General features: G+C 48.2%; 1 protein-coding gene across 3 annotated transcripts in view; it reads right to left on the reverse strand.

The window, feature by feature from the left end:
* Window positions 1-27,780, reverse strand: part of LOC126536169 (monocarboxylate transporter 12-like) — a 44,674-nt gene that overhangs the window by 5,578 nt on the left and 11,316 nt on the right. Inside the window, exons 1-4 of one of the 3 annotated variants that reach the window (XM_055073840.2) lie at window positions 4,540-7,460; window positions 2,341-2,651; window positions 1,527-1,670; window positions 490-1,419 (exon numbers count right to left, since the gene is read on the reverse strand). In XM_055073840.2, the coding sequence (XP_054929815.1) occupies window positions 490-1,419; window positions 1,527-1,670; window positions 2,341-2,554 (1,288 nt within the window). In that variant the 5' untranslated portion in view covers window positions 2,555-2,651; window positions 4,540-7,460. Of the gene's footprint in view, window positions 1-489; window positions 1,420-1,526; window positions 1,671-2,340; window positions 3,734-4,539; window positions 7,461-27,780 lie in introns of those variants that run through there. The other 2 variants (XM_055073839.1, XM_050183049.3) reach the window with 2 other exon arrangements.

Here is a 27,780-nt window from a genome sequence, read left to right on the forward strand (position 1 = left end):
CAACGAGGAAAAACAAACTGTCCTCTGTCTGAGTCTTGAGCATTCGACTTATAAATCAAGACAGCCACGAAGCTTCCAGAATTTACCTTCTTTGAAAGCAGCCATACGTTCTGCCGTCCGGCAGAGTAGTACACAGTGCGTAGCGGATTGAGTGATTGATTGTGTTCTATTCACGAATAAGAAGACGTGGAGATGAGCCCTGGGATAAGTTGAAAGGTAACTGACTGTCTATAGCGCCAAGGAAAGAAAAATCATTTGAGAGCGGCAAATAGTTAGGTGAACTACCTAGCGAGACTAAGAATTTCGCTGATATAAGGATTCAGATTACTCATACGCGGACACTTTGAAGCGGCGATAATGGCGAACACTGACGGAAGCGGTGACAAGTGACACTCATGCACGTTGTTGTTCTGACAATTTCACTTGCATCCACAGATCGCCTATACTCGACGACGAGAGACCAGCCAAGCCGACCACGCCGAGCCTTACCGATGAGCGGAGGCCTGGAAAGGCACAGCGCCCCCGCGACGAACGACGTCACGCCGAAGGAGACCGGCAGCCGGTCCAGCCCGATGTGCTCGGTGAGCAGCACCGACACCAGGATCATGGTGCAGCCTGTGGCCCAGCCGTACACCACGGCCATGGCCACTTGCCCGGAGTACGTCGTGAACACAGGCATGGCGAACAGCGACAGACCACCCACGAGAAAATTCAGGGCCATCATGTTGCCCCGGCTCACGAAACCGCGGTCCGAGATCCAGCCTGAGCCCAGGCGGGCCACCAGGTCGGCCACCGAGTAGGCCGAGATGAGCAGCACGGCGTTTATCCGAGACACGCCGTTGTCCACGGCGAAGTCCACCACGACGGTCAGGTACGTGGTCATGGTGAACAGCACCGCGGCGAACGAGGCGCAGATCAGGTAGAACATGGGCTCCAGTAGCACCGACACGTTGCGCTGGATATTCGGCACGTCCGCGAGACGCCTCCAACCCGTCTCCACCCGCACGGCCGGGTCCGACGCCGAGGTGCCACGCTGGAAGCTGGCACCGCAGTCGGGTGGATTCAGTGCCGGCGTTTCTTCATCCTTGAGTTTGTCGGCACTGTCGAGCTGGTGCTTCGAGCGCTCGGCGTCTTCCGGCAAAGGGTCCCGCGGAACGACCCTGTACGACGACGACGCCTTCCGCGGATTCGGCTCCATTTGCAAGAATGCACCGGCGGCGGCGTGCATCATGATGCCGCCGAAGAGCAACAGCGAGCCGCGCAGTCCGTACTGCTCGAACAGCAGCTGGACGAGCGGGGGGTAAACGATGGAGGCGAACGTGGGACCCGCATAGCTGATCCCCGAAGCCGTGGCCCGGTGCCTCTCGAAGTGCTGATTGATGATCACATTGTGCAGCGTGAGCAGACCGAGAGCGAAACCTTGAAACAGAACAAACAAAAAAAGAAAGTCTCTCACCGACCGCACCATCTCGGAATGCGCACGCGAAACCGAGTTGCTCAGCCGAAAGAGAACGTGTTATGTATACCTTGCACGACACCCAGGCAGACAATGAGGTGGATCACACTGTTGGCCCAGAAACAGAGGCACACCGCGATCGACGAGAGGAGGCATCCGCACAGCGAGATTTTCCAGATGTCGATGTACAGGGCGAGAACGCCTGCAACAGGAGCTGGAAAGGCACACGCACGCCAGGTATTCAGAGAGTCTGCGGAAGATTTCGTCGGTGTGACACCGACGTCTGCAAAGCGAAAAACATGCCGCATGCGCCGTCGAAAACCTCATCCGTTCCCGTCGACAAGCACTGTCTCAGAGATGCGCAGATTCCCAAGGGGTGCGACCGACGGATATTCGTGATGCATTTTCGTCTCGGCCCGGTCAAGTTCCAATCGCGGCTGTTAGCCCACCTGACCATCCAGCCTATGCCTGTTAAATAAACTCCGATCGATCGATTGGTTGGTTGACAACTGCCATAGGCCTTTGAACTCCAAGGCTTTAAGATTAAGTTTTGTAACAAATCAATAAGGGGGGATCAATAAGGATAGCACATGGAAAGTACGACGAAAAAAAAAAGGAATGTGTAGCATAGATGACCACTGCGAACCAAATATTATGAAAGTGCAGTTTCATAATAAAGTGGTAACTGTTCCCTAAACATTAGTTTAGGGAGCAGTTACCACGTCGAAATACGGATGCGGAAAAAAGAACAACACGGGTACGAATGCGACAAAAAAAAAGTGCACCCTTTCCCGGTAGCGTACGCAGGAGAAACAGCATTGAATCCCGGAAATTCATCATTTCGCAAAATCTTATCGGAGCAATGCGAGCGCGTGCATATCTACCGGTCGTAAAGATGAAGACGGCGAGCAGCGTGAGTGGCCACGAGGCCTCCTCCCGGGACACGTTGAGCGTCTGCAGCACGCCCATGTAGACGACGCCGCTCGACTTGTACATGAGGGCCGAGAAGAAGTTGATCCAGCAGCAGCTGACCGCCACCAGCCAGCTGCGGGCCGAGTCCACCCCGTTCTTGCGCATGACCGCGTAGCCAGCCGCCATGGCTGGGCAACGGCGCGGTCAGCAGCCCCTATAGCTGCGGCAAGCCTGGACGCTGTCGGTAGAGCAGACGTCGCGTTTTACCTGCGATGGTAGCCGCCTGCGCGGCGTCCTACGTCAGCTGTGGCCGTCTGCTGCCGAACGCCAAGTCTCTTCAAACTCACCACGCTCTCTCTCTCACTCTCTCTCAGGCGTTCCCTCCACTAACTTCGGCTTAGGGTGTCGAAATGCGGGTCCGAAAGCCGAGCTTGCGTTATACACCGAGCGGAGAAATCTGATTACACCGACGCGCTATTTTGTGGCGAGCGGCAAAATAGCGGGCGGCTGGCCGCGACGACAGCAACCACTTGACGGTCGAGATTTTCTTTCGCTCGTTCTTTTCCTTATTTGACTCCTTTCTTTTACTTATTTTTATTCTTTCTCTCTCCTTTCGCGACAGCGCTTCTTGCATCGCTTGTTATCTCTCGGATTGTTCCGCGCGTCGTCACGTCTCCGTCGATGGCGGCTCAAGCATGCTCGAGTAGCCCAACTTCCTTGCGCGCCCGGCGTTCATGATTGCCGAAGACCAAGAAGAAAAAAAAAAGAGGGTGTAGTGTAGCCACGGCGTAGCTAAAAAGATAACAGATAAAAAGATAACAAGGCTTTCCTTTTTTTTTTTTGTTTTTTGCGCACGTCCGTCAGGCGCTCGCCTGTACCAGCCTACACCTTGCAATTTGTCAGTGCACACAATCCCTCTCGCTCTTTTTCTCTTTACATCTGCGACGCAATGCGGAAAATTGCCAAGCAGCTCGCGCACGTCAAAAACTAGTGGCGCTTGCTCGTTTGCACATGGACTGGGTCTAGCTAGGGCCGTTTATTTGCCGGCCTCCAGAACTGCGTCGTGGTTACGAACAGGTGAACGAATTTTAAGCCGTGTTGAAAGCAGCTGATAATCATTGTTATATTTTTTTGTGTGATTGCGATCAGCAAATGCAATGTCATTAGTAAACCATGCGCAGGCGGGTAAATGGACGACAACGCCATGCGTGCTACACTGTATGCACCCCGTGACACGTGTTGCCTTATTGACTTGATGACAGTACCAGCGCCGTTTTTCTGTTATATATGACATGGTAGAAAAGTCGCTCTGACACCATTTTCGGAAGTTTAGTCTCCCGATTCGAACGAGAAATGTGGCAGTACACACTCTTTAGAATGTCCTGGCTTGTAATAGTTGGGCGTAATGGAACGTCTTTAGGGAAACAATCCGAATAACGCAAGGGCAAGCTACGCATGATTGGGCCTTTCACAGAGGACTTGTCCAGTAACAAAAGGGTAAAACCTGAACGAAGTTTTTTCCCCCTTTTTTTGTTACTTCCGTTATTCCAGCACTTATATATACGGCAAATAAGCGACCACCACGCGAGGCGCTTTATACTTGGTCAAACCTGCCCACACCCAAGAGTAAATATTTCATGCAAGCGGCTGCAGGCCGGAATATAACTGGATTCGTACCTTAATTTAGTCTTAAATGTATATCTGGGATTCAAGGTCAGCAGTGTAACCATAATTACATATACTCTATAAAAGCAGCCACCCGCCGTGGTTGCTCAGTGGCTATGGTGTTGGGCTGCTGAGCACGAGGTCGCGGGATCGAATCCCGGCCACAGCGGCCGCATTTCAATGGAGGCGAAATGCGAAAATACCCGTGTACTTAGATTTAGGTGCACGTTAAAGAACCCCAGGTGGTCGAAATTTCCGGAGTTCTCCACTACGGCGTGCCTCATAATCAGAAAGTGGTTTTGGCACGTAAAGCCCCATAATTATTATAAAAGCAGCCGACCTAAAACGCACGATATACGCGCTACAAAATGTCTTCCGCTACAGACTGCCTTACTGCGACCTAATTCTGGACATTATTATCTTTCTGCTGGCCAGATTACAGGCTCTAGAAACAATAACAAATACGCCCTTTCGGGGCATGAAGCTCGGCTATCGCCGAAACTCACCTGCTTTCGAAACACGCAAGATAGCACCGTCCGTCAAGCGCGAAAACTGAGCAGACACAAAAGACGTTCCGGCGCCGCTAAAGCTGGCTAAATTATTATCAGTTGTGGTGTTTAAGTACGGTCGAATTAAGCTGTAGGCGGTCTGGTCTAGAGACTTTGAGCAACACATTTCTGAAGTACAGAATTAACGTCGCAAGCACTGGCAGCTGGCGGGAACGGAAACGTCACGTGATCCGACTCCCATCACCTACATCGCCAGCGACAGCTGCTTTCATTTTTTTTTTTTTTATTTTCCGAGCAGACGGTGCTGTGCAACGACGGACGAGACTGGCTCGCAATTCAGTTTTGAAAACTGTCCCCAGTGTACACAAATTGCAGCTTCTTTGTCTATTATTTTTATTTTTTCTCGTTCCCAATGACAACGCCATCACAAATAAGAAAGAAAGACCCAAACAAGCACAGCTAAGTAGTCCCTCGGACACTATAAAGTAGCGATGCAGCTTGAAAAACGAAGAAAAGGATGTCTTATCGGTTCATTGACTAAATGCGACGGAACTGGAAATGAGGACAAAAATTATGTCGCGGGTCTCTCCAAGATTAAAGTGAATGAATAAAATGATGGCACAATGTGAAATGACACCAACAGCCCGCTCTCTTGAGCACCGAAGAAAATTGAGCGGTAGCTTTTATGCCAAAGCACTTTCCCATACGTTGCATGGTCCTTGGGTTGCTTTGAGACGTTACAACCCATCAATCAATCAGTCTTTCCCGGCTCATACACTATTTCCTCCGTGAATTTTTTTTTTCTAAGCGCACGCATCCGGTTCAGTGCAGTCCCTCACTATCTTACGCCCAACCATGCTGGAGTAATTACCTCCCTTCAGCTACCGTGCATCACTCTGCGCAGTCCATGCGACGTCCCTATAGCTTTACTGGGTCGTTGTGTATGTGAGCGAACACAGCCACTCTCTGTCCCCGGCTCCGAGTGGCGCGGCTCTGACGTCACGAGCCTCGACACGGCAGCACAGATGCGAACGAATTGTGCGCGAACGAACGTACGCGTTCATTCTCCGCTTTCAAAGCTCGAAACTGCTATTCACGATAAAGCTAAATTTGAATCCCCAGGGCGTTGCTTCATTTTTTTTTTTTTACGTCTTCACTGCATACCTTGTCGTGATGCAGAGAAGACGCAGTGCGGAATTACGTTCGGGAGATGGAGCGACCAGCTGAGCGGCAAAAGCAACGGGCACGGCGGCACATGCGCAACTATAGTCTCTGTAGTCGATCTGGATCCACTACAGAGCATGTGCTCAATAACAACTTGGTGCGAACTATACGGACACATCACGCTCATTTTCAATTCATAACTGCCGTCAGAAGCAAAAAAAAAAGGGGCATGTGAAACAAAGAAAGGAACAAACACGAAAGGAGTGAAACATGCAAGTAGTTCGTGCGTACAGCTTGCCATCGTATATAAAACATGTGATTCACAGTATACACAGTCAGAGCGTTCGAAACATCTGCAGCACACAATAGTCCAATCAGAGTCCTTCAATGCGGGAACTAGTACACTCCTCACGTCGGCCTAACCGACGATGCAAGGTATCATACAAACGCATATAGCAGGGCGACACGCTGGAGTTCTGCCACCGCGTTTTGAAGACTCGGACATTGCGTCACAGTAAAAATGTGCCAATCAAGTATGGTCGCGTACGGTATTCGTCCGGCCGGTGGTCGCTTTTATCGGGGGCTCCACGCGTGCCAGGCATGCGGGGCTCCGGCCCAAGTAGGCGATACAACAAGTAACGTACAAGCAAGACATCGCATAAAAATGAAATAGTCAGCGCCAGTAACAACACCAAGAAGAACGCCTCGGCGATCATTGTCACGGGTCGAAGCAGCGCGAGCAGCGTAACCAAAGGCATTTACACTTTATTGCGCTCGCTAGAGCGAGAGTATAGTCTACCGACTCGAATCGCAACCTGTGGTTGTTTCGCTGCATGAGAAAAACAAAGTACGGCGGCAGCAAGCTTGCTTGCTCGTTTTCGTCCACAGCGCATGGATGTGAAAGCGCGTGTTTTGTTTACACAGACGAACCAACTTGTGTTTCACTGTTGCGACGAGGTCCTCCTAGCCGGTGCGGCATCCACGTGACTCGAGACGACGAGCAGACGGCCTGGAACGAACGGCGCTGCGACCAAAAGTACGTGAAAAGGGAACGAGGAGGACGAGACGAACACCGCTTCCGGAGGAGACGCGTGATCCCTCTGCGTTGTCCGTGTCCGTGCGACCCAGTGACTTCTGCTTTGCTAAGCCGACGCCGCGGAAAAAAAAAGAGAAGAATCCCGGTAATTTCACGACGTTAACTCCCTGACGCTCACTACACACGTGACAAAATATACCGCAGGCAAGCTTGCTCGCCTTCGACCGCCGTGTGGCTGCTGAAAAGCACCTGCCTTGTCCGCTGGGTGCACTTCGCCCTGCCTCATCGCTTTCTGCCACAGTTGAAAACGGGACGTAACGGAATCAACTGTTACTCGACTTCCGTCAGGGTAAAAAGAAAAAAAAAACACATCACGGCACAGATGTCGCCTGTCCGAGATACACCTACGACAGATAATAAGGTAATAAAATAAAACACAAGAGAGAAAAAGCTCATGATTGCAGAAAGCAGCTAGTTCAGTTTATAGACCGTTTTTTTCATGGGCGCCACCATGATGATGATGATGTGGCCAACCCTCTGCATAGGGTGGACGTGGCAACCACGCCCAAGCCAGGATGACGCATCTACCTGGCTCTACTGCCTACCTATTCGAGCAAAGCAGGGAAATCTATAAAAATGAAATATTGCATGTTGCATACGCAGTGGCGCCATCTATGGGCAGTCGGCATGCTGGCTTGGGCGAGCGCTCCGTCAGGTCCAGAAATCGACGCTTGGCGCTGTATTCTGGTGTTTGTTTGGTGTGTTTAGTGTGACGTGGCGTCTCCTACGTAGAAAGCGGTTCTGTGAGACGTAGTGAATTGGTTTAAGTCGGCATGGCCGGACTTTCTGCTGGCGTTGAGGCGGACGGAGCACGCAGCGCCATGCGTGCGCGCGTGTTTGAGCCTATACGATCAGCCTCGGAGATCAATTGTGTACTTTTGGAAATTCCGTTCACTAATGTGACCATATAGCAGTATTCTCCTTCAGTTATAAGCTGCGGTTTAAGAGCAATGAAAGATACGCGACGATCGTAACAGCGTGGGTACCGTTCTGCTACGGTAGAAGTTGTGCATATATACTTTGACGACCGTTCGAACTGTTAGCTGTAGCTTATATTGCGTGACTACTTTGTTTGGTGGACGTGGTTTCCACCCATTAATAAAATAGTCTTGGTTAGTAGTAACAGCATACCTTACAGTGTGAATTGCACTTGTCCATCAAAGCGACCGTTTACGAAATGCGCGAGCGTCCGAAGCAGTGGTCGATGCTGCATTATAGATAGTATCTTTGTTCTAACTAGGGCATGGTCCAAGCACGCGAAATCAACGTTTACAGATCTATAAACGTTGTGCTGCATTACCATGCGAGGTTTTATTGCGGCCTTGGCCTGTTTTCTCTTTGTTTTTTCTTTCGATCGAGAAACAGAATGATAACCATTCTTTTTCTCAGTTTTGTTCGTCCTGGTTCTCTACGACGCACTCACCCGTATAACGGAAATTTTGTACTCACAAATAGCGGTCGCATGCTTTTTATGCAATCCTAGCTTCTCGTATATTACGGCTTTACAGGGCAAAAACGGCAATGACGAAGCACATAGCTTACATATGTATCATGCTGCTTCACCAACTGCAGTGATTGCTGTGTTGAGCAGCGCCATCGGCCTCATACAGTAGGCTAGCGTAGACATATCATATTGATTTCAAGTCTATATACGAGACTTGAAATGCGTGATAACGATGCCGGCGTATCACAAATATTTGATAGCGCCTGGCACTTAGATGTTTCGGGGTTGCCTTAGGTTGGCCGTACACAAGCACGCGCTCTTACGTTTCAGTTCCTACGCCAAGCGATCAGATAGTGGGCAGATTTTCTATTTCCTAGCAAAACATAGACGCCGGTTCCCTTCGTTAAACTAAAACCGACACACCCAAAAAAGTTTACTACACATACACGCATCGCGGCTGATGATGCGCGTCACATGTTTGCGCCACCAAAAGTTATTTCCGCATACTGTAGTTACCGATGCACTGAAAGGCTACACACTGGTTCCCCGACGGCCTTGTATGAACGGACTTAGCGTAAATTTCACAAAGTACGAGCTAAGACATCTCGAAATCGTTCCACAGCACGCGACAGCAATACCGTTAAAGGGACACTAAAGGTTGCTATGAAGTCAAGTTAAAGTCATAAAGCAATGCTCTAGAACGTCTAAGGCGTCAATATAATCGCGAACAGAGCTTTAGTAACCGAGAAATTGAGGTAAATGCATGTACGTTTGAGACCCCCCAGCGACATTCCGGTACTAGCCCGATGACGAAAGCACTCCTCATCATAATTGTCACTAGTACTCAATTGCTCGTATTAAAAACATCATTTCAATAGGTTATAAGACGGAAGAAAATGCTACTTGTCTACTTCCGTTCGATTCTAAGAAAACATAACATTTTGACGTTACCCTTGTATGGGTGGTCGAAAGGTTTCGTTTTCGCTCGACTCTGCGCGCGCTTTGGAGTTTCAGTTGGTTCGTTATCGCGTCGTGCTGCGCTGGTTCTGCTGGCTCGCGAAACTTGCATTTGGAACAAGCAGCGAGAATGCCACGTCCATGTGATGTCGTGGGATGCGCAAACGGTCCGCGGAACATGGCCAAGGGCAGTTACAGCAGTGAATCCAACGTTACTTATCAGTGTGTGCCAACGAGTGAACCTCTCCGTTCGAAGTGGTTAAGTGCCGTACCTCTGCCATAGCGCGTTGGCAAAGAGCCGAAAAATCGCATAGTGTGCTCGCTGCACTTTCGTCCAGAGGATTACGAGTTCAACGCCGACTTACTGAAGTCGTGTGGAGTGCCTTTCAAAGCAATGCTTTCCCGTAGCGCTGTTCCGTCGGTCTTGCCTGCATTCTCCGAAGCGCAAGAACAACTGCAGGTCGAAGACGGGGCGGTGAGTGCGGCATTTGGTTTTCGCGAAGGAAAAGCTACAAATGTGCGAATATGTACAGCCATGACATACAGTTGCCGTCGTAGTAGTACGCAACGACGCCGGCAACGCGAGCCATCAGCAGCAGGTCACGTTCATCAGTGCTTAAATCGCTGAAGTCGAGCCCAGCATCGCGAGCCAATGTGTTGTTGTCAGGGTCGTCCATTGCAACGAGCGTCAAAGTTGGCGTCATAAAATAATGAACCAGCTTATCGACGCGCGCTTTCTCTTCCGCTAGCCACCATAGTTCCGCTTCCGCGCTGTTGTCGGCTCTGTCTTGACTCTGTTTCTGGCTATGCGTTTGTGTTTTGCGCAGAAAAGCCGTAGCGCCATCTGCGGGCGCCGTTTTACTCACCGACGGCGCGACGTCGCTATGAGACCATGACGTCACCACTCCTAGATCTAAGGGTGGGTGATTTGAACTGCGCTAGAGGCACGCGAACGCTTCAGAACGCATTTTCTCTTAAAACGAGTCTCTTCTTCGCATGAAACAAGCGTTTCGAGGTTTCTGGGACGGTATTTCAACAGTCCACGTTGACTGAATATTAACCTTTAATGTCCCTTTAAGCACGCCGCGCTGGATCGCACAAGCCAGAGAGGAGGAAAGGCTCGCCGCGCGTAAAGCCCCTTAAACTTCGTAAAGTACTGCCACGCTTTGAAGAATGCCGCCTCCTCCTTGCGCGCTGTGGTCGAGGCCGACGCCGCGTCGCTATTGGCCTAATAGCGTAACGTGGGCCCTCGCGCTGTGCATCAGCGCCATTTTTGCTCGAAAAGCGTCAACGGAGTGGCGAGGAGCGCATGATGGCGCCGTTGCTACGCTCGAGCAGTGTAGACGGCGCCACGGTCGAGGAGGGAGCGTGAAAGAGAGGAGAAACGAGGAGGAGTGAAGACGGAGGAGGAGAGTGTCACTACTTTACGAAGTTTAAGGTGCTTTAGCCGCGCGCCCTTTCCTCCTCGCCCTATGAAAAGGTCTATACAGAGAAGAATGGAAATCCAAAATCAAGAAAGGGGCTGACAGAATATTTATGGGCAACGCTGCAGGCTTTCTATAAGCGTTCGCAATGCCAGAGCCGTGCCGTGGCCAGATGCCCGCCTAAGTGCAACGCGGAGAGAGCGTAAACGCGGTCGTCAATGCACCACCTTTCGGCATAATTAAGGTAAAGAAAACTTCGCTTAAAACAACTTTCGTGACAGTTATGTCGCCGGCAGCAAGTTCACGTCAGCACCTAAGTGGAACACCGTTGGATATTCTGATAAGAGTTCTTACCACTTCGGTTGTATACAGCAATGCAACATGTCACCGCACACAGTAAACAAAAATTTGTGCCTTTACAGGTGCTTGTTAATCATATGACCGACACCCTCACCGTTGAGGGGTACGATCTGATGAAAAAAAAATCACTTTTTCTTTTCAGATTTTTGCGGCAAGTAAACACGATGGTAGCTGCGAGGGACGACAGGCAAACTGCATAAAGAAAATTTAATCTAGCTATCGTTGTAAAACCTTCGTGTCGGCTATTCCGGTGTGCACCATGCTGGTCACAATTAATGCACAGTTTTCAACTACGGTTTCTCTCATCGAAGTTAATTTTTACTGCCTAAAGGGTGGGCAAGCGCGTTGTTAACAAGGGAAACCAGCACCCACTCTAATGATTATTGTGAAGGCGCTGCCACCCTTCCACGACACTTCTTTTGGTACTCCGGCGTACGCCTGCTCTAGCTCGTCTACGTTCCAGCTAAAGTCCGCTAACAACACACGCGGCGACGTCGACGACAAAAAGCGTAAACGCTGGATGCAGCAGGCTTGCAGAGAGAGCCTTTTACATAAATCATGAGCCTATACCCTGGTTCACAACGGCCATTTATCGTGAGCAATTAAAGCTCGCGCGCGCATGCCGGAAAGTCATGTGCTTTGACTTGCCGTGACAGGTGTCGCTGAATTACGGTTGCCCCTCTCAATGTAAAGGAGGGTCGATAGGCGTCGTGGAAGCTGAGGGTATTCCTCGTATTCAACACGCGGGTCAGCAGCATGTAATAAGATTGCTTCCCTTAGTCGGTGCGCGTGTCTTTTCCCCCAACATGTGGCGACGTGCCATCAAGAATGCGCCGTAGAAAACCGACGAATAGGCGTAACAAACGGATGAAGCGCACTTCGGATCAGGCACGTACCCAAGGGGGGGCCCGGGGGGGCCCGGCCCCCCCCCCCCCCGAAATTAGGACGCATACCCCCCCCCCCCCCCCCCACTCCCCGCCCACTTCACCACTTCTCACACACATTCCTAAAGCGCCGCTAAACCAATGTTGAGACTTGACAGCTATTCGACGGTCAACAAAATTTTGCTGCCTTCATTTTCCCTCCTTTTGGATGGCGGTAATTATGGCGTCTCCTGGGATGTGAAGGCCAATTTCCTCATCAACTTCAGATGCATTCAGTTGTGACCGTTTATTCAACGGTCACGCTCATCGTTGTTTCTGCGTTAGTTCAACCTTCTTCATTTAGACTGATCCAGGGACCAGGAAAGGGGTTCGCTTCGTGGTCAGCTGGTCTGTATGTACATGGAACGAGTTGGGGCCAGAGAAAATGCCAATTACGTTTAGCTTTTCTTTTTGTTTCATTATTTCCTCGAGTGACGGGTAGCCGCGACGCTGACAGATCCTCGGAACCTTATACCAGTGATATAGGTTAGATAAGTAGGAAAATAAGATAATGCGAGACTGCGTCTATCATCAAACCCTGCAATAACTCTTACACTCATAGGCAATATGACTGTCACCCGTTAACTCGTCTGGCTTTTCCCTAATTGTACAGCTCCTCTCGTGCAAAATTGCCAACTGGAAACAAGAGTCGCAAAGATTTGAGAAATTAAGCGATCTACTAAGGGAGAGTGCCAAAGCAACAGCCAAACAAGAAGGAAAAGCGAAAATGAGCGAATTTAACCGTTCTTTATGAAAATATTCATGGATTAACATCTTTTTATTTAAAAAGGAAGTAGAGAAAACGCCGCCGGAAGTGGAGGACAATTCCGTGCGTTCTGCATGATGCTTCTACAATTATCATTCGAGCCGCATAACGTAGCCACTTCTCTGCTGTGCTTATGCAGGTGTTTTTCTAACCTTCCGCGGTGGGCGCAGTACGTGTAGAATCGCAGCTTCCTGCGCCATACGCGGTTGTACACGACTGGCGACCACGCATCGTTACGTAGCTTCCCAAATAACAATACGAGTCGGTTGTGGCACTTGACTTGTTAGAGCAGTAAACGAGGAGCCAAAAAGAACTGTGATTGTTCCGCAAATATATATTTCTGTATAATTCTTCCAGAGCTAATTGAAAAAGCGCTGCTATAGTCGGATACAACTTAAGTCTGCAGTGAAGCCCCGCCCACGCCCTTATAACCGCCAGCCACTGCCTCTCCGCGAGGCTGCAAATAATTCGCACTTCAAACTTTTTTTGTAACCGAAATAAGACGGTAACTACAAAAATAAAATTATTAGCGCGCAATTTTCTCTCACCTATTATATTGGAATGGCGAATGCCTAATTTTTTATTGAACTGAAATAACATGCTTGCTTCGATACATCTATTTGTGGTGAAGTTTCACTTCAGTTGGCAGTGAGGTTTCGTGCGAAATGCGCAGACTCCATACATTTTGTCATGTCTGTTGCACACCTCATGGCTTCCGCCGATGAAAAGACTCAAGAACAGCAGAAGCTCCGTCCGGAGGTATCAAGTACGATGCCATGTTGAAAAGGCCGCATGACGGCGATTTTGTCGGGTTTTGTGACTGGCTGGCGGAGAAACAACTCCGCGCGGTACGTGTGCCTTTGCTGCCAAGTGCTGTTTTTAAGTTCTATTCTACTAAAGTAATGTTTATTTTACATTTCCGGGGGCTGCTTGTTCTTGGCAATGTTCTTCCTGCGCTTCTTTTCTGCGCGAGTCCATTTGACGTGGTTCTTTGTTTGCCAAGTAAAGGAGAGGTGTATCGCACAGGCGTACCTGTAAAATACACCTTATTTCATTTCTCTTTCGTGGGTTTACGCGTTTTTTTTTATCGAGGGGTGGGCGTTATGCACATTTGTACTAGTAAAGGTACCCCCCTTCCTCATTTACATAGGAAAGTTACCTTCGGTTGGGCCCCCCCCGAAAAAAAATCCTGGGTACGTGCCTGCTTCGGATGCAGCGAAGCGTATACACGGTTCATCCGGAGTGCAGCGCAGCAAGCGTTGCGACAGCTTTTGACGCGGTGTGACGCACGGGCCAAGTATTGTTTCACTGACACTTCCACGTAAGTCTAGCGGCTTTGGATAGTAAACCGAAGTGCAATCGACCGCACAGCTGCACTCGACCACGGCCTCGGCGCCTCGCCAGTACTAGACAGTTAAATGCGACGTTGCGGTACTGAGCCGCCAATGTGTAATCCTTAAGCCCGAGATGCAAACAGCAAAGCAGTTAGCATAAAAAGGCGTTTCGCGTTAGAGGTATCGTGAGTTAGCTTGACAGTACCATAAGCAATTAGTCGCGAAAATATTTCTTTAGGCTGGTAGTACGTTTGCAAACAAATACGTAAGAAAGCGCATACATTCATTGAGTATCCGGAGTGTAAGCAAGAAATGCATAGCGCAGGGACTCCTCGTCTTCGGTGTCCAATTCACCACTTCCGCTGACAAGGGCAGAAAACTATACCGCACAACGTTCTCCTACGCATTCACTTTACTATAGGTTTCGGTCAGAGTTAAATAAATCGCGGAAATATAGCTGCTGATACACTGTCGATAACTTTACGTCCCATCTCTAACTTAGATTGAAAAATAATTCGCACCCTTAAAAGTGAATAAGAGTGCGAGCACGAAGGCGTCCTTGCGCGACAATACTATTCACTCCCTCTCTTTGGTGCATTTGGTCACACATTCTACATTTTAGTGATTTACACCCTTATTAAGGGTGTAAATTGTAAGGGTGTGAGTTATAGACAAATTTACGCGATTATTCACTTTTACCTGTGTAAATTGTCTTACCGTGTACTTATTCCCTTATCAGGAACACTTGACCGCACTAGAGACGGGGACGAAACGCGTATAACACGGGCGCACAGGTTGTTTTACGCGTTTCGACCCCGTCTATACAGTCTTAGAAGAACGTACACCCTTTGGGACTTGTCCCACAACAATGATCGCCAGCTATCTTGACCGCACTTCCTTTCTTCAACATTGCGATCCCGGTAATGCCAAGCCACGAACGGCTTGCGCGTTATCAGCGCGACACAGCATTCTCGACGAGAAAGTAGCGAGCGCCGAGCTTTCGAGAAAGGAAACGCAAGCAAGGCGGATGACGATTGTCGTTGGGGGACAAGATAAGCCCCAAAGTGTGCAAACTTTCTTGAGAGTGTATAGCACTGTCAAGTGTTTTCGATATACGTGACGAGACGACCTAGTTCAAGATATTGCTCCTTCCGTACTTCCTCTGAATGCAAGTGGAAGTCGTACCCGCAATCTAAATAGCAAAATGTTTTCACCGCCACCACCGCATTTATTTTGAGCCAGTCGATATCAAGTTATTCTTATCAATATTATGGAGCAAACTCTCTTGACAAAAGCAGCTCGCTTCGCACGCCTCCCCCCCCCTCCCATTTACCCCGACTCCTACCCGTCGTTGCAAAGCGGTTGGCGGCGAACAAGAAGAACAGAAAACCGAATACGCAAGGGCGTACACAATACGCAGGGTTATCAGGATATACAAAAACATTAGTATAGGCGCACGATACTGAAGATACTGAAGCAGGGTGTTCATCAACCGGGAAAACAGGGAGTTCTCAGGGATTTTGAATAGTCTGGAAATACTCAGGCGATACCTCAGGAAATTTTTGCTTCTATCAAGGAATATTAGCTGCAATTTTATTGAAAGGGAACTAAAGTCGCACTAATGCTGGCTCGAGTAACAGAGATGAATCGTAACGAATCGTCTTTGATGCCGTATCGTCGGTGGAGGAGTTGCCAGTGTACAGTCAACGACCGATTTTCCGGACGCCGGATTTTTGGGACATTCTCGATAACTCGGACCGTTTCGTGGCGCCATCACGTCAATGTATAAGAACGTCTGGAAGTTAGGACGCAAGAACTCTTCGCCATCCGATTTTCCGTACTTTCTGCCGTGACCGCAGGTCCGAAAAGGCTTTAATCAAAGCCATCATCGCCACCATTTTGATTATTTTGCCGCCTCAGACAAGCGCTCTCGCACGCAGATCCGCTGGGAGCCGTAGCCTCCACCGCGACAACGCTACGCCTAGCTGCTTCGACGTTCGCTTAAGCTTCTTTCCGTTCGGTGCCGCGTTTTTCATTGAAAGAATTCGCCGCTCTCAGCAATGACACCGACTCCGCTTTTGTAATCCTCGCGATTGGCTTCGAAACTCGGAAAGCACAACGCGTTGCATAATGCCGTTTCCCGAAAGTCAGCTTCGCCTCAATACAGAAATGTTAAGCAATGAAGCATGCGCAAAGTATTGTCGGGAAGCTTAACAAGCGTGAGAAGGGGCAGTTGTCACGGGATACATGTATAACTTAATTATACACGCGTGCACCCACCATCTCCTGTCACAGTACGAGCACCGATATGCCTAATAAGTGTACTGGCAGGCCTTCAAAGCTTTTTCAGACGTGCCTGTGGCGATTTGAGTCCATAAGGGCAGTAAAAGACGTGCCTTCATTTTGTCGGAATTCCCGATTTTTCGGAGGTTTTCGCGGCCCCTAGGGAGTCTGAAAAATCGGACGTTTACTGTACAGCTGACCAAGAGGATGCTTCAAATTGTCCGTGGGGCGAGAGCGCGGCGGCAGGAGGACGAGAACAGAAAGTACCGACGTATTGAGGAATGAACGGGAAAGGAAGTGTGCCGCCGCTTCTTTGGAGGAGCTTGAGCTCAAAAAACAGTGTTGGCTGACAACGAGATGCAGGTGTTCCTCATCGAAACCAAAATAAACTCTTGAAAGCAGTGAAACGCAATACTGAAGCGTTGTGCGCGGGCTGGAAGTATGTCAGGACAGCTGAGGTTGACTTTCCAGCTGCTGAGAGAATCTCACTTGTGACAAAGTTCGTGTCTCATACCAATGAGCCTGCTATCAGTTGATAGAAATAGATCATATTCGAAAATATTTGCTTTTTATGCATCTCTTAATTCGTATTTGAAAATGATCGACTTAATTTGCAATGGGCTTTACCACTTTTTTTCGAAGATATTTTATTCGCTGTGTATTTTACTAAACCCTCCCTTTTGTTTTCTTTTTGGATAAAATAAACACTACTCCTTACTAAACTGGGCTGTCGTTTTTTTTTTTTTGTATTGTTTAACATGCTTACTTGAGAGTAACAGCATCAGGCGACATGGTGTCAGCCCGTCTTGACATAAAACGAAGTTCTGCGTCACTCAGGCAATTTTGCAAAGGCACTCAGGGAAAACCTAGAAAACTCAGAGAATTTGGAAATGTCAACTTGGTAGGCATCCTGGGAAGCTAACTCCGTAACTACGTAATACTTAAGAGGAATCTCTATCTCCGTAGCTTCTATTGGAAATATTCGGTATATTCGTAGGCCATTTTTCTCGAACATTCGTATTCGATTACAATGTTTCACTACTCGTACACCCTTGTATACTAATTAATAAACACGGCGTATCGATTTGTCATTCGACTAATTACCGTCATTTAAGTAACGCACCTGAAAAGGCGGAACTGCGTTATGCGCCAGAAACGATCGCTTTACGGATGTTCGAATTCAAAGAAGAAAAAGCAAACAGTACACCGCCAACCCAGCGCTTTAACTAAGTTCTGCCTTTAGTGTACTTACTATCACATTGCTGCTATTTTCTCACTGTTTTCGTATCACTCAATCAACCCTTCCTTCGCAAATCTACCTTTGTGGGTATGTGCCCAATACCTGGGATCATCATCAACATCTAAGACAGTGACGCTTGTCGACCGAATACATGCTTTGGCTTCCCGAGTCACTCACCGCGCCAAGCCAAGTACCAGACCAGACCGCTGCCCCTATTATACCAACATACCCCTATGGAAAAAAGCCAGCACTAGGAGAGGGGGAAAAACGGAGAGGTGATGGAGAATGTGTTTACGGCTGATGATCCCCATGCCACAGTTTAGATAGTGCTTCGACGTGAAGGGTTGCCAGCGACCGGAGAAACAGCGGGAAATTGGACAGAAGTCTCGGATCATTTAAATCGTCTTATGCGCGTGCCAAAAGACGGACGAAATTACAACATCCAGACGAGCGCCGACACTGTATCCACATGTACGTGCTAGTAGCGGTCGCGTACTGATTTATTGTTTGACTGCACAAAAGGAATGTGACTGTACATTCTGGCTCGAAACACCACGTATACTGGCGCTTGGGAAGATATATGATGATGATGTTCTTCAGCCACGGCACCTACTGACAGAGGGCCGAGAAACGGGAGGCGGGAAGATACACAAGTACTCTAAGCAATGAAAAGAAAATTGCGATAATAAAGACGAAAAATATATGAAAAAATAAACTAAGGATATCGCGCGATTTGGCGGTCAAGCTAACATGGTCCGCAGCACGAACAGACAGTAGCGATGGTGGGCAACATTTTCGTCGCCGTACGGCGAGGGTGAATCAGAGGACGCAAATGAGCTGGCCTGACGACGACGCCATAACGACGATGACTTGACGGTGGCCATCGTCCTCGGCGTAGCGGAACGGACGAATTGACGGACAAGACATAGTTTAGAGCTTTAAACCGGTAAAAAAGAAAGCGGGAGGGGGGGGGGGGGGGGGGGTTTACGTGTTGAAACCACGATTTGATTATGATACACGCCGTAGTGGAGGACTGCAGAATAATTTGGACCACCAGGGGTTCTTTAACGTGCTCCTAAATCTAAGCACACGGTTGTTCGAGACTGTATTTCGCTCCGATCGAAACGCGGTTGCCGATGCCGGGATTCGATCCTGCGACCTCGTGCTTAGCAGCCCAACACTACAGCCGCTAAGCAATAACGGCTGGTAGATTTAAACTGTACTTTCGCAGCAAAACTCCTTTTGCAGTGTAGTGGAGCGGTCACGAAGGAGCAGTACCAGAGCTGCTCCTTCGCTTTGTAACAGCTGCCATCCTTCGCCATGCATAAACCTCTGTATATGCAACTCGCTGAGGGGCGGAATGCCCTATATAATAAATTCACCTTGAAACTTCGGACCTGCACGCTATACGATAGATCACGTTGGATTAATGAGTCGTGCAAAAAGCGGGGCTACACCCAAGCCGCCCACTTGCATTCCATCTGATGACCTATAGTCCGCACCACAGATCTTTGTTGGACTTCATCGAACACAATTTGTACATGACATGCATGCTTCCCATGTTTTATGCCGCAGGGCAAACTTTCGAATACTTCGAAAGTTTCGAATTCGAATTCACGAGCCATTCTACTCTGTAGAGGTGGATAACCAGCGAAGCTGTTGAAAACCACCACTACGGCTGCTGAGGGGGTATATGCAGTACATATTTATGTTTTTAGAATGATGGTAGTAGTGCTATGCTCGAATAATAATAGGAATGGGAGTAATCGTAATTTTGACAGTACACCGCCACCCATAACGGTGCTGCAACAAAATGGAAATCAGTTGTTAAGCTCGTTATTTCATATCCGAAAGGCTTAGGGACATCACACCCCACATCGAAAGCTGGCGTCGTCGTGGCAGCTTGCCCAGCAGTAATCTTTAGCGGAAAACGCTTGCGGGAAGCGCTACGTGCTTCCCATTGCTATCACGAGCGCCTTATTATCAATTATGTGGTTCGGATGCTTTTTTTTTTCTTTCCTTCTTTTTGAGCTTGTTCTTTATTGAAACGTATGCCGTTCTGTATGTTGTATGCGTGATTTCAAAGAACGTAAGCACTGTTCGCTTCACTTTGCTGAGCGCTTGTAGCCTCTGCCTTACGGGGCTTTGAGCCATTGATGATAGTTTTTGTTGATGGAGAACAAAAATACACGAAACCCTAACCATATACAGCTTCGCTATATATATATATATATATATATATATATATATATATACCACTGATATCCACTACAGTCGAGAGCAGCAGTGGAATTAGTAGTGCTGACCGATGCACAAATGTCGACCGCGGGCGCACACGTGCACTGCGCGGCGAGTTTGATTTTGCTTTAGAGAAAGCCATGCCCACGCGCCGCCTCTAGAGAACTCCCGATTAGCGAGGCAGTAACGAAACACATCCCTCCGTTTGCAACATGCTACACGAGACACTGTCCGCGCCAGCCAATATATCGCGAAATGAAAATACGTATACAGCTGAGCTCAAATTTAGCATCAGGGAGTATCGTAAGCGTCGGTGACTTTCTAACAGCGGAGCTATTCTAAGTCGAGCCTTCGCCGTCCGTTGTCCGGTGTCACGTAGGGGGGCAGTGTGCAGAACGCGCGCCGGGGAGGGGACACGAGAGGGGTATAGGAGCAAGTGTTTCGCTGGCGGGCGTCCTTTCGCCCCATGGATTCCGCTCGGCGCGAGCGGCAGCGGGAGCTCGCACGAGAGCGGCAGCGCCGACGTAGCGCAAATACCGAGCTTCGAGAGCGGGAAGCGCAAGCAAAGCGCCAGCGTAGGGAAGCCGCTACCGCCGAGGAACAAGAACGGGAAGCGCAAGCCAAGCGCCAGCTGAGACAAGCTAACCCCCAACTTCGAGAGTAGGAGGCCGAGCGGAGACGTCGACGTAGAGAGATTGCTCCCACGGAGGTGCCGATGGACGGTTCAAGAGAGAATTACCCGACCGTCAGTGCGGCCACAACTGCAAGGCGTGTGATAGACTGTGGTTTGATCACAAACACACGCAACTGAACAGTTTGCACAATACGGAACCGATGCTCGAATCTAGCAAAACGACGGCAACGAGACAAAAGACTTTCGTGAAAATCGCGCTAAACACGAGTTCAAACTGAGAAAACAACCACCAGCTTCGCTGTTTTGACGGCTTTCACTGCGTGTAACTGGCTTTACTTTTCCTGTTTACTCTCTCTGTCTCTATTGGTTCAAAACGGCAGCGTCATTAGCTTTCTCAATCAAACGCGATAGTAAATTTATTTCGAAGGCGTTTTTGCGGTCGCACTTGTGGACACTGGAGTGGCTCTTTCTCTCTGTGCGTGCGTGTGTGTGTGTTCACGCAAAGAATTTGATTTGCGACACACGACAGTAACGCAATCAGCACAATTTTGTCAGCGACACGCTTCTCTTCGCTTATAAGCACTCCTTCCAGGCGAATGTCTTAAATGCGTCCAGGTCACTGAATGTCTGCATGCACATTCTTGTCAACGTACCGGATCAACATGCCGACTCTAACAGAATAGTTGTCCCCTACTTTAGTACTCGGGCCTGGTAAGAAGGAAGACGAGGATGTCGCGAGGGAGCGATGAACGAGACAGTTCGCAATAAAGAAGAGAAGGTGACAGACCATACCGCAATTGATAGCTTCTATAGTATCATTATTACTATTACAACTATTCCCCCGCATCTTATTGTTCTACCGACCGCTTCTTGGTCGATCCTCCGTTGCTGATACCACACCACCCTCCGTTGCTGGTATGTCATTGTCCGGGATTATCAACATCACCAGTTATATCGTCATCGGACCATCTCCTCATGCTCAGCTTGACTTTCGCCATAAGGCGAGGAAAAAAATAAAACGGCACAAGCTTCGTATAGCCATCCTTTCCTGTATACAGTCATGCCACGCGCTCCGAAAGCGTAGCACCTTTCGATAGTGCTTACCTGCCCGTGCACTCCAACGAAGACGACAGCGCCAACCGCTCTGGCGCACTCGAGGCAGTCGAAAAAACACACGCCGCAGAGTTTCGAACGCTTGGCAGAGTTTCGCCTCCGCCAAAGCTGCCGCGCCTGGCACAACGATTTCTCATCGTGGCCTTACGCGTGTGCCGACGCCTTCAGGACCTTGCATGCGTAGCCTTCTTTCGTCACCTCGCTCGTGCCCCCCCCCCCCCCCCCCCCACCCCTCCTTAACTCAATTTCTTTTCCAGTTCAGCGCCGTCATGACACAGCGCCGCTAACGATGTGCGCGGTCGCAAACACCTCAGCACAAACCTTGCGCAACACACAGATGCGTGCTCTGAATAAGTCCTTGCATTCGCGAGCCATACACAGAACAAAGCCGTGCCCAAACACAATGTTAGACTGAAAAAAAAGAAGAAAACACGCTAGCCATCGTCTGTTTTCTTAGGGAGAAAGAGATAAATTTTTATTGTGAGAAATCCTTAGATTCTGTCCTTATACTTGTAACTGCTGGTCACACTTTTAACTTCATGCACGACCACCACGCGATTTGATTGTTCTCGTTAAAAAAAAATTTTAAAATGCACTTAGCCGCTTTTACCAAGCCTGCGACCTTCGCATTTAAGAGCTTGACGTCCGTTATGTAGATCGCAATTCCGGCAATACTCGTTGTGACGCAGACGTTCAGTCGCGATCGCCTCTGCCCCTTGACAGTGACTCCCGAGTTGAGGCTGTCTTCGACTGTAGTCGACATCACTGCTCTTTATCGGCGCCAGGAGGAGACACAAGGAATTAATCGCACCTCTTCTCACAATTTGATCCCGCTTTGCACACGCTCACCTTTTCCCGTACGCAGCGTCGCCAAGCGTCTCCGCGACGGTTCAAACTTTGCAAACAGCTACTGCTGTCCGCGAGTGGTGCACGAGATGTTTGAAGGAGTAAAAGCAAATTGTACTGATGCTGCTGCAGCGAAGCCAATAGTGCCGTTCTTTCGGTAACACATAAGAATCGGCGGGCCTCACTGCATGCGAGATATTGAACAAATTTTAATGAGTAAGTTACTTAATATTCATGAATTAACATTTGAAGTAAATACATGAAGGCGTGCGTTGCAGTTGGCGCATTGAAGTCGGTCAGTGCTAAAGAAACACGTAAGAATCTTAACAGCCCCAGTTTCAGGAACATAGCAAGCAGCAGCGGTACTGTGTTATGTGCGCACCAGGACGAAGGCTCCTATACCCGTGAAGTTCAATAACACTTTTATTGCGTCTACTCAGTGGCGAGCAAATGTACAGAAGTAGAGAATCACTCCATTCGCTTCATCTTCTCAAATTACCGTAGAACTGCGAGTGTCACACAAATGAAGAACTCTCTTGGTATTCCATTACTTTTTCTTTGTCGCAAGCAATCCCGCATTTCCCCTTTTCTACAAGGTACACTGTAATAGCACGGCTCCTCGCCTGATATGGATTCACCCAGCGCCCTTTCTTTCAGTCTGCCGAGATCAACATATCCCGATATAACACCGTCAGGTGTTCGCGGTCATTCTTTGCACGAACGCTCAATAAATGGAATAATCTACCCACATCAATAATTAAAATTCGAGACCCCATCCTCTTTAAAAATGCCATGACTAACATTATGTAACACTGCAATTCTGCCTTTGTTTTTTGCATGAGAGCGTTTTATTGTTTTGTAATGATGCCAACTTATTTTTTTCACTTTGTCTTGTGTACTTTTTTATGTATTGTGCATTTTTGCCATATTATTGTACGTTCTACTGCTTGTAATATGCATTCTTGGTTATGTGCTATATTTGCTGTTCTTTATTCTTCAGCTTTCTTTTTTCCTTTCTTTTTCTTCACCCCTCCCCTCCATAACCCGTTCACGCGTACCTTGAGAGTAATAAATATGAATGAATGAATGAATGAATGAATGAATGAATGAATGAATGAATGAATGAATGAATGAATGACCACTAATCCCGCCCTACCCTCCCACTTCACCCCCAAAGTGACCTGACAAGCACTTCCGACGCCCCTGATATTCCCTCACGCATGCAGAAAAGACAAATATGTGAGCCCGAACGGTGCTGCACATCCCCATGTAACAGGGTCCAGCTGACCTTCAGCGAAGCCGCAAGGGTACCGTGCATATACACATACTGCGTAACTTGCGAGCGCCGGCACTATTGATGCAACAAAGGCGTCCTGCGGCGAGGGCTCCGGTCTGCGTATACGCATGCATATGGGCGCGCCAAACGAGCGGCAATCCGGCGACGCCCACCCAACCCGCTGTGCACACCTTGCACTCGCCAAGGGGCTCCCGACCGATACGCGCCCTATTATTATCTCGTCCACTCGAGCCACTCACACGGGCAGCTCTCATTCACGGCTCTGCTGGATCCACAGGACTGATAGCCGGAATTGCTGACCCACTCTGCAGACGAGCGTGACGCAATTCAGTTCCATCCAATATGGCGCTGCACGTGCGAGCGCCGGGATTGGTTGTGGCTTAACCACGTCACGCCTCGTCCGCGGATTGAATCAGCTGTTCGGCCCGTCGTGCGAATCCAGCTTTCCATAAAACAAGGGAATGTCCGGTAGCAGTCTTATATTCGAACCGCGATCACCTTCTGGTATGATTTATACTTTTGCGAGGGGAAAAAAAATTGGAAGCGATTCTCCCGGCGGTGGTTAGGTCAATCTGTAATTTCACCCGACAGTAGCACCTACAGGGGTGATCCACTAACAAGGTCAACTTTCTACCCCATTAGCACAAAGCTGCCAAAGGATGGTCGATGGTATATATAGCTCGGATGGTAGAGCGACCAACCTCGGAAAGGCGCAGGCCCCAAGTTCGACTCTCCCGGACTAAGACGAATTTTCCATCAACTTCAAACCATTCAGTTTGAGAAAATCGCACGAGTTTCCTCTGTTAGCTTCATGCTGCTATCGGGTGGATGGCAATTTATCCCTTCTGCGAATCTTCGTCCACCTTCAGGGTTTCCGCAGAACTGACTTGACATTTTTTTTCGTGACGCGGTGTCCGGCGCGACGCCTCACTGGAGTTAGTTCCGCGTAGCTCAGCGAAGTGGCGCTCACGGAAAGTGATATCCTTGAATGCGAATTATTGAAAATACGCTCGCGGGTATTGAACGGCAGCCCGGCCTCAGTGGAAAATGCTAGAAGAGAGTATAGAACATGTCTGCGGCTTGTACGATATGTACAGTCACCCTCCGGCAGGACCCGGCTTTCTTAATGAAAATACTAAATGAACCGCGATATTACCGTATCGTTGCCTCATATGCACAACATTCCCATACTCCGCTTCTGCACCCAATACGTGATGCGCGCAATTCGGACATACATGCAAACTGGTGATAAACTGCAGGGGAATTCACAGTTGCGTTCATAGCTTGACGGTAATGACTAGAAATGTGGCAACAAAGGAAGTCCGAACGAAGTACTTGTCTTTAATGCTAATATTTTTTTCTATGCAGTACATATTCAACATATACAACAACAGTACATATTGTAGTATTTTCTACATCTGTTATGTCCAGTGTTACCGTTTTAGCGACTTTGTCGCTAGGTCTAGCGACTTCCTTGTCTGTTAATTAAGCAGCATTTTTCCCTAGTTTAGCGACCAGCGACTTTTTAGCGACGTGAATGAACAATGGGCCACATTTTAGCGACTTCGAAATTAGAAAAGTTGTTTAGCAAAAATTTTCACAATTTTTCCATTAGAGCGAAGCAATGCATGCGATAGCAACATGTTAGAATATTACACGAAGTGCAAGACTCGTGCTGTAGTGGCACGAGTATCAAAGTAAACGTAAGCTGACAAACTAAAAACGAGCTGCTGTGCTAGGGGTCCTCTGTTTGAATCCTGCATGCCATCGGACAATTTCATTTATGTTTACTAACTAAAGCCAACGTCTTTCTTAGCGACTTTACCACCACTTGTCCGTATCGGGTATGTCTCAAATCTCTTTCCCGGGCCGATGCCGGAGGTAGTGCACAGCCGCGCCAATAAAATTACATCGTTTCTGTTATTGTTTCGTACTTCTAATATTTAAGCCTGAAAAGACCTAAGATAAAAGGCCTGAGCTGTCGGTATTTTGCTCCATGACATTTGTTTGTGGGTTGCTATCCTTAAAATTCTGAGATCTAATTTTGTCAAGAATGTAATACCTGGCATGAGCAACTTATGTGATAGAATGGTGTGGCAATATAGCCCGCATATGCCGCATGTCATATAGCATGGCATGGCATACAGCATAAATATGCCTAAATATATACGGAACCTCACGGCGACGGGAAAATTCGCTTGGAGTGTGTATGTAATTATTACTATCGCAATAATAAAAAGCTTTCTAGAACTCACTTTTACAATTGGCGACATTTTAGCGACTTCGAAGTTAGGAATTAGAAAAAGCCTTCTACAGAACTCGCTTTATTATTCAAAAGCTACACGTGAGCGGGCAAAAGTGGCTGTATAACGCTAGACTCCCTGAACATGATGAAGCAATGGTTGCCTTCACATGATTCACAGTGTGCCCACAAAATACATCTCTTTGCTTTATTTTATTTTATAGTTTACGAAACCAATTTGAACAAAGTAAACGCCCGCTACACACTGCTGGTAATTTTACTGATTATTCCTCTCTCATACAGACCCTAGACAAACGCGAGACGTTTCGGTAAATGATTAACGCCATGCTAGCGTGGATTATGGTATTCAAAAATGTCTACGTTAGCTGAAATTTACTCAAAAGCTTTAGCGACAAATTTTAGCGAAGTTGCAGTAAAATTTAGCGAAAATTTAGCTACTTTTTCGGCTCACTTTAGCGACACGCTTCAAAAAAAAAATCACGGCAACTCTGGTTATGTCTAGTGCAACGCGCTCGTGACTCCTCCAGCTCCGTCCCCGCGACAGAGCAGCAACCCGATGTTTCACGCACGCGACAAACGGTGCATCGGCACGACTCCACTAGCGATATTTCACGCCACATATCTTTTCCACTCGAGAAGCACCCCGGCGCAGAAAGCGCCGTTCGGTTCCACGCGCTCCGTAAATGTACGAACGACGAAGCGTGGCTTAAAAGCCATGTAGTGAACGGTTGCCACGATGTGCGCCAACTTGGAAAGAACCTCCCGTTTCTTTTTCTTTCATTCGTCCTGTTGGTGAAATCTGTTCAAGATACAGCTACGTGGACTTTTATCAACTGTCTGTTTCCAGCTGTGTACTATAGTTATCAGTATCGCGAAAGGAGCAGATCCAATCTCCTTTTCGCTATATACGTCAGTGACGTTTGATAACGTACCCTCTAGTTTGTTGTTATATAACGTTCTATTTCCATGCACACGACCTTGCACTTTACGTGAGCCGGCGACCGTGCGCGATATCTCATTCTGGTCGAAAATCTTTCATCCGACGATATTGAACCCACTCCTAAAAATTTAATTTTATTTCTCTCCCTAGTATAATATTATCTCTCTCTCTCTCTCTTTCTATAACGCACGTGGGCCTTAAGGGACATGTTATACTATCGTTACCCCTACCATCGTTATCGCTGGGCTCACCATGTTACAGTGAACAACATGAACTCGTGGTGTCACGGACTCACGTTTGTTCCTTTCATAGAAGTGTAATATTAGCAGCAACATCATAAGTTCGTAACTGATCTTACTATACAAGAACAACCAACAATAATTTGACCCTAGTTTTGTTTAGTTCGTTCGCTGTTATTTTTTTAATAAGTGTAGTGGCATCATTTCGGTTGCTCGTCGTTTGCTTGCTTGCCCCTCCTTTTATAAACTGCATTACGCGATGGATAAAGAAGCGCTTTGATCTCCCCCTTTTCCCTTCCATGTGGTATTCCAGGCATTTCAGGAAAGAGAAGGAAAATATCCGGTATTCGATTCAATTATTCAACGTAAGTCATCTCTTTATTGTTTTTTTTTTCTGGGGGTTATAGAATGGAATGCTTAGCCATTTAGCCATTCGCATACTTCAGCAACGCTCCTGACCACTGCCCAGGCGGCACGTCCGAGCAGCGATCGTCAGCGCCTCTTGCGGCACCTTCCGTCAAAACTGCACTGACGGACCACGCTACTCAGGCTGTCCACGCGGATCTGCCAATTTAACGTGGTCGTATGCTCGTGCTTGTTTTGAAACGAACAAACGGCGCAAGTTTTGCTGTGTGGTTTCAAACCAATCTAAAAATTAGACTGTCGGATACGCCCGG

Source organism: Dermacentor andersoni, chromosome 4 (genome assembly GCF_023375885.2).
Source record: "Dermacentor andersoni chromosome 4, qqDerAnde1_hic_scaffold, whole genome shotgun sequence".
NCBI classification, from domain to species: domain Eukaryota; kingdom Metazoa; phylum Arthropoda; class Arachnida; order Ixodida; family Ixodidae; genus Dermacentor; species Dermacentor andersoni.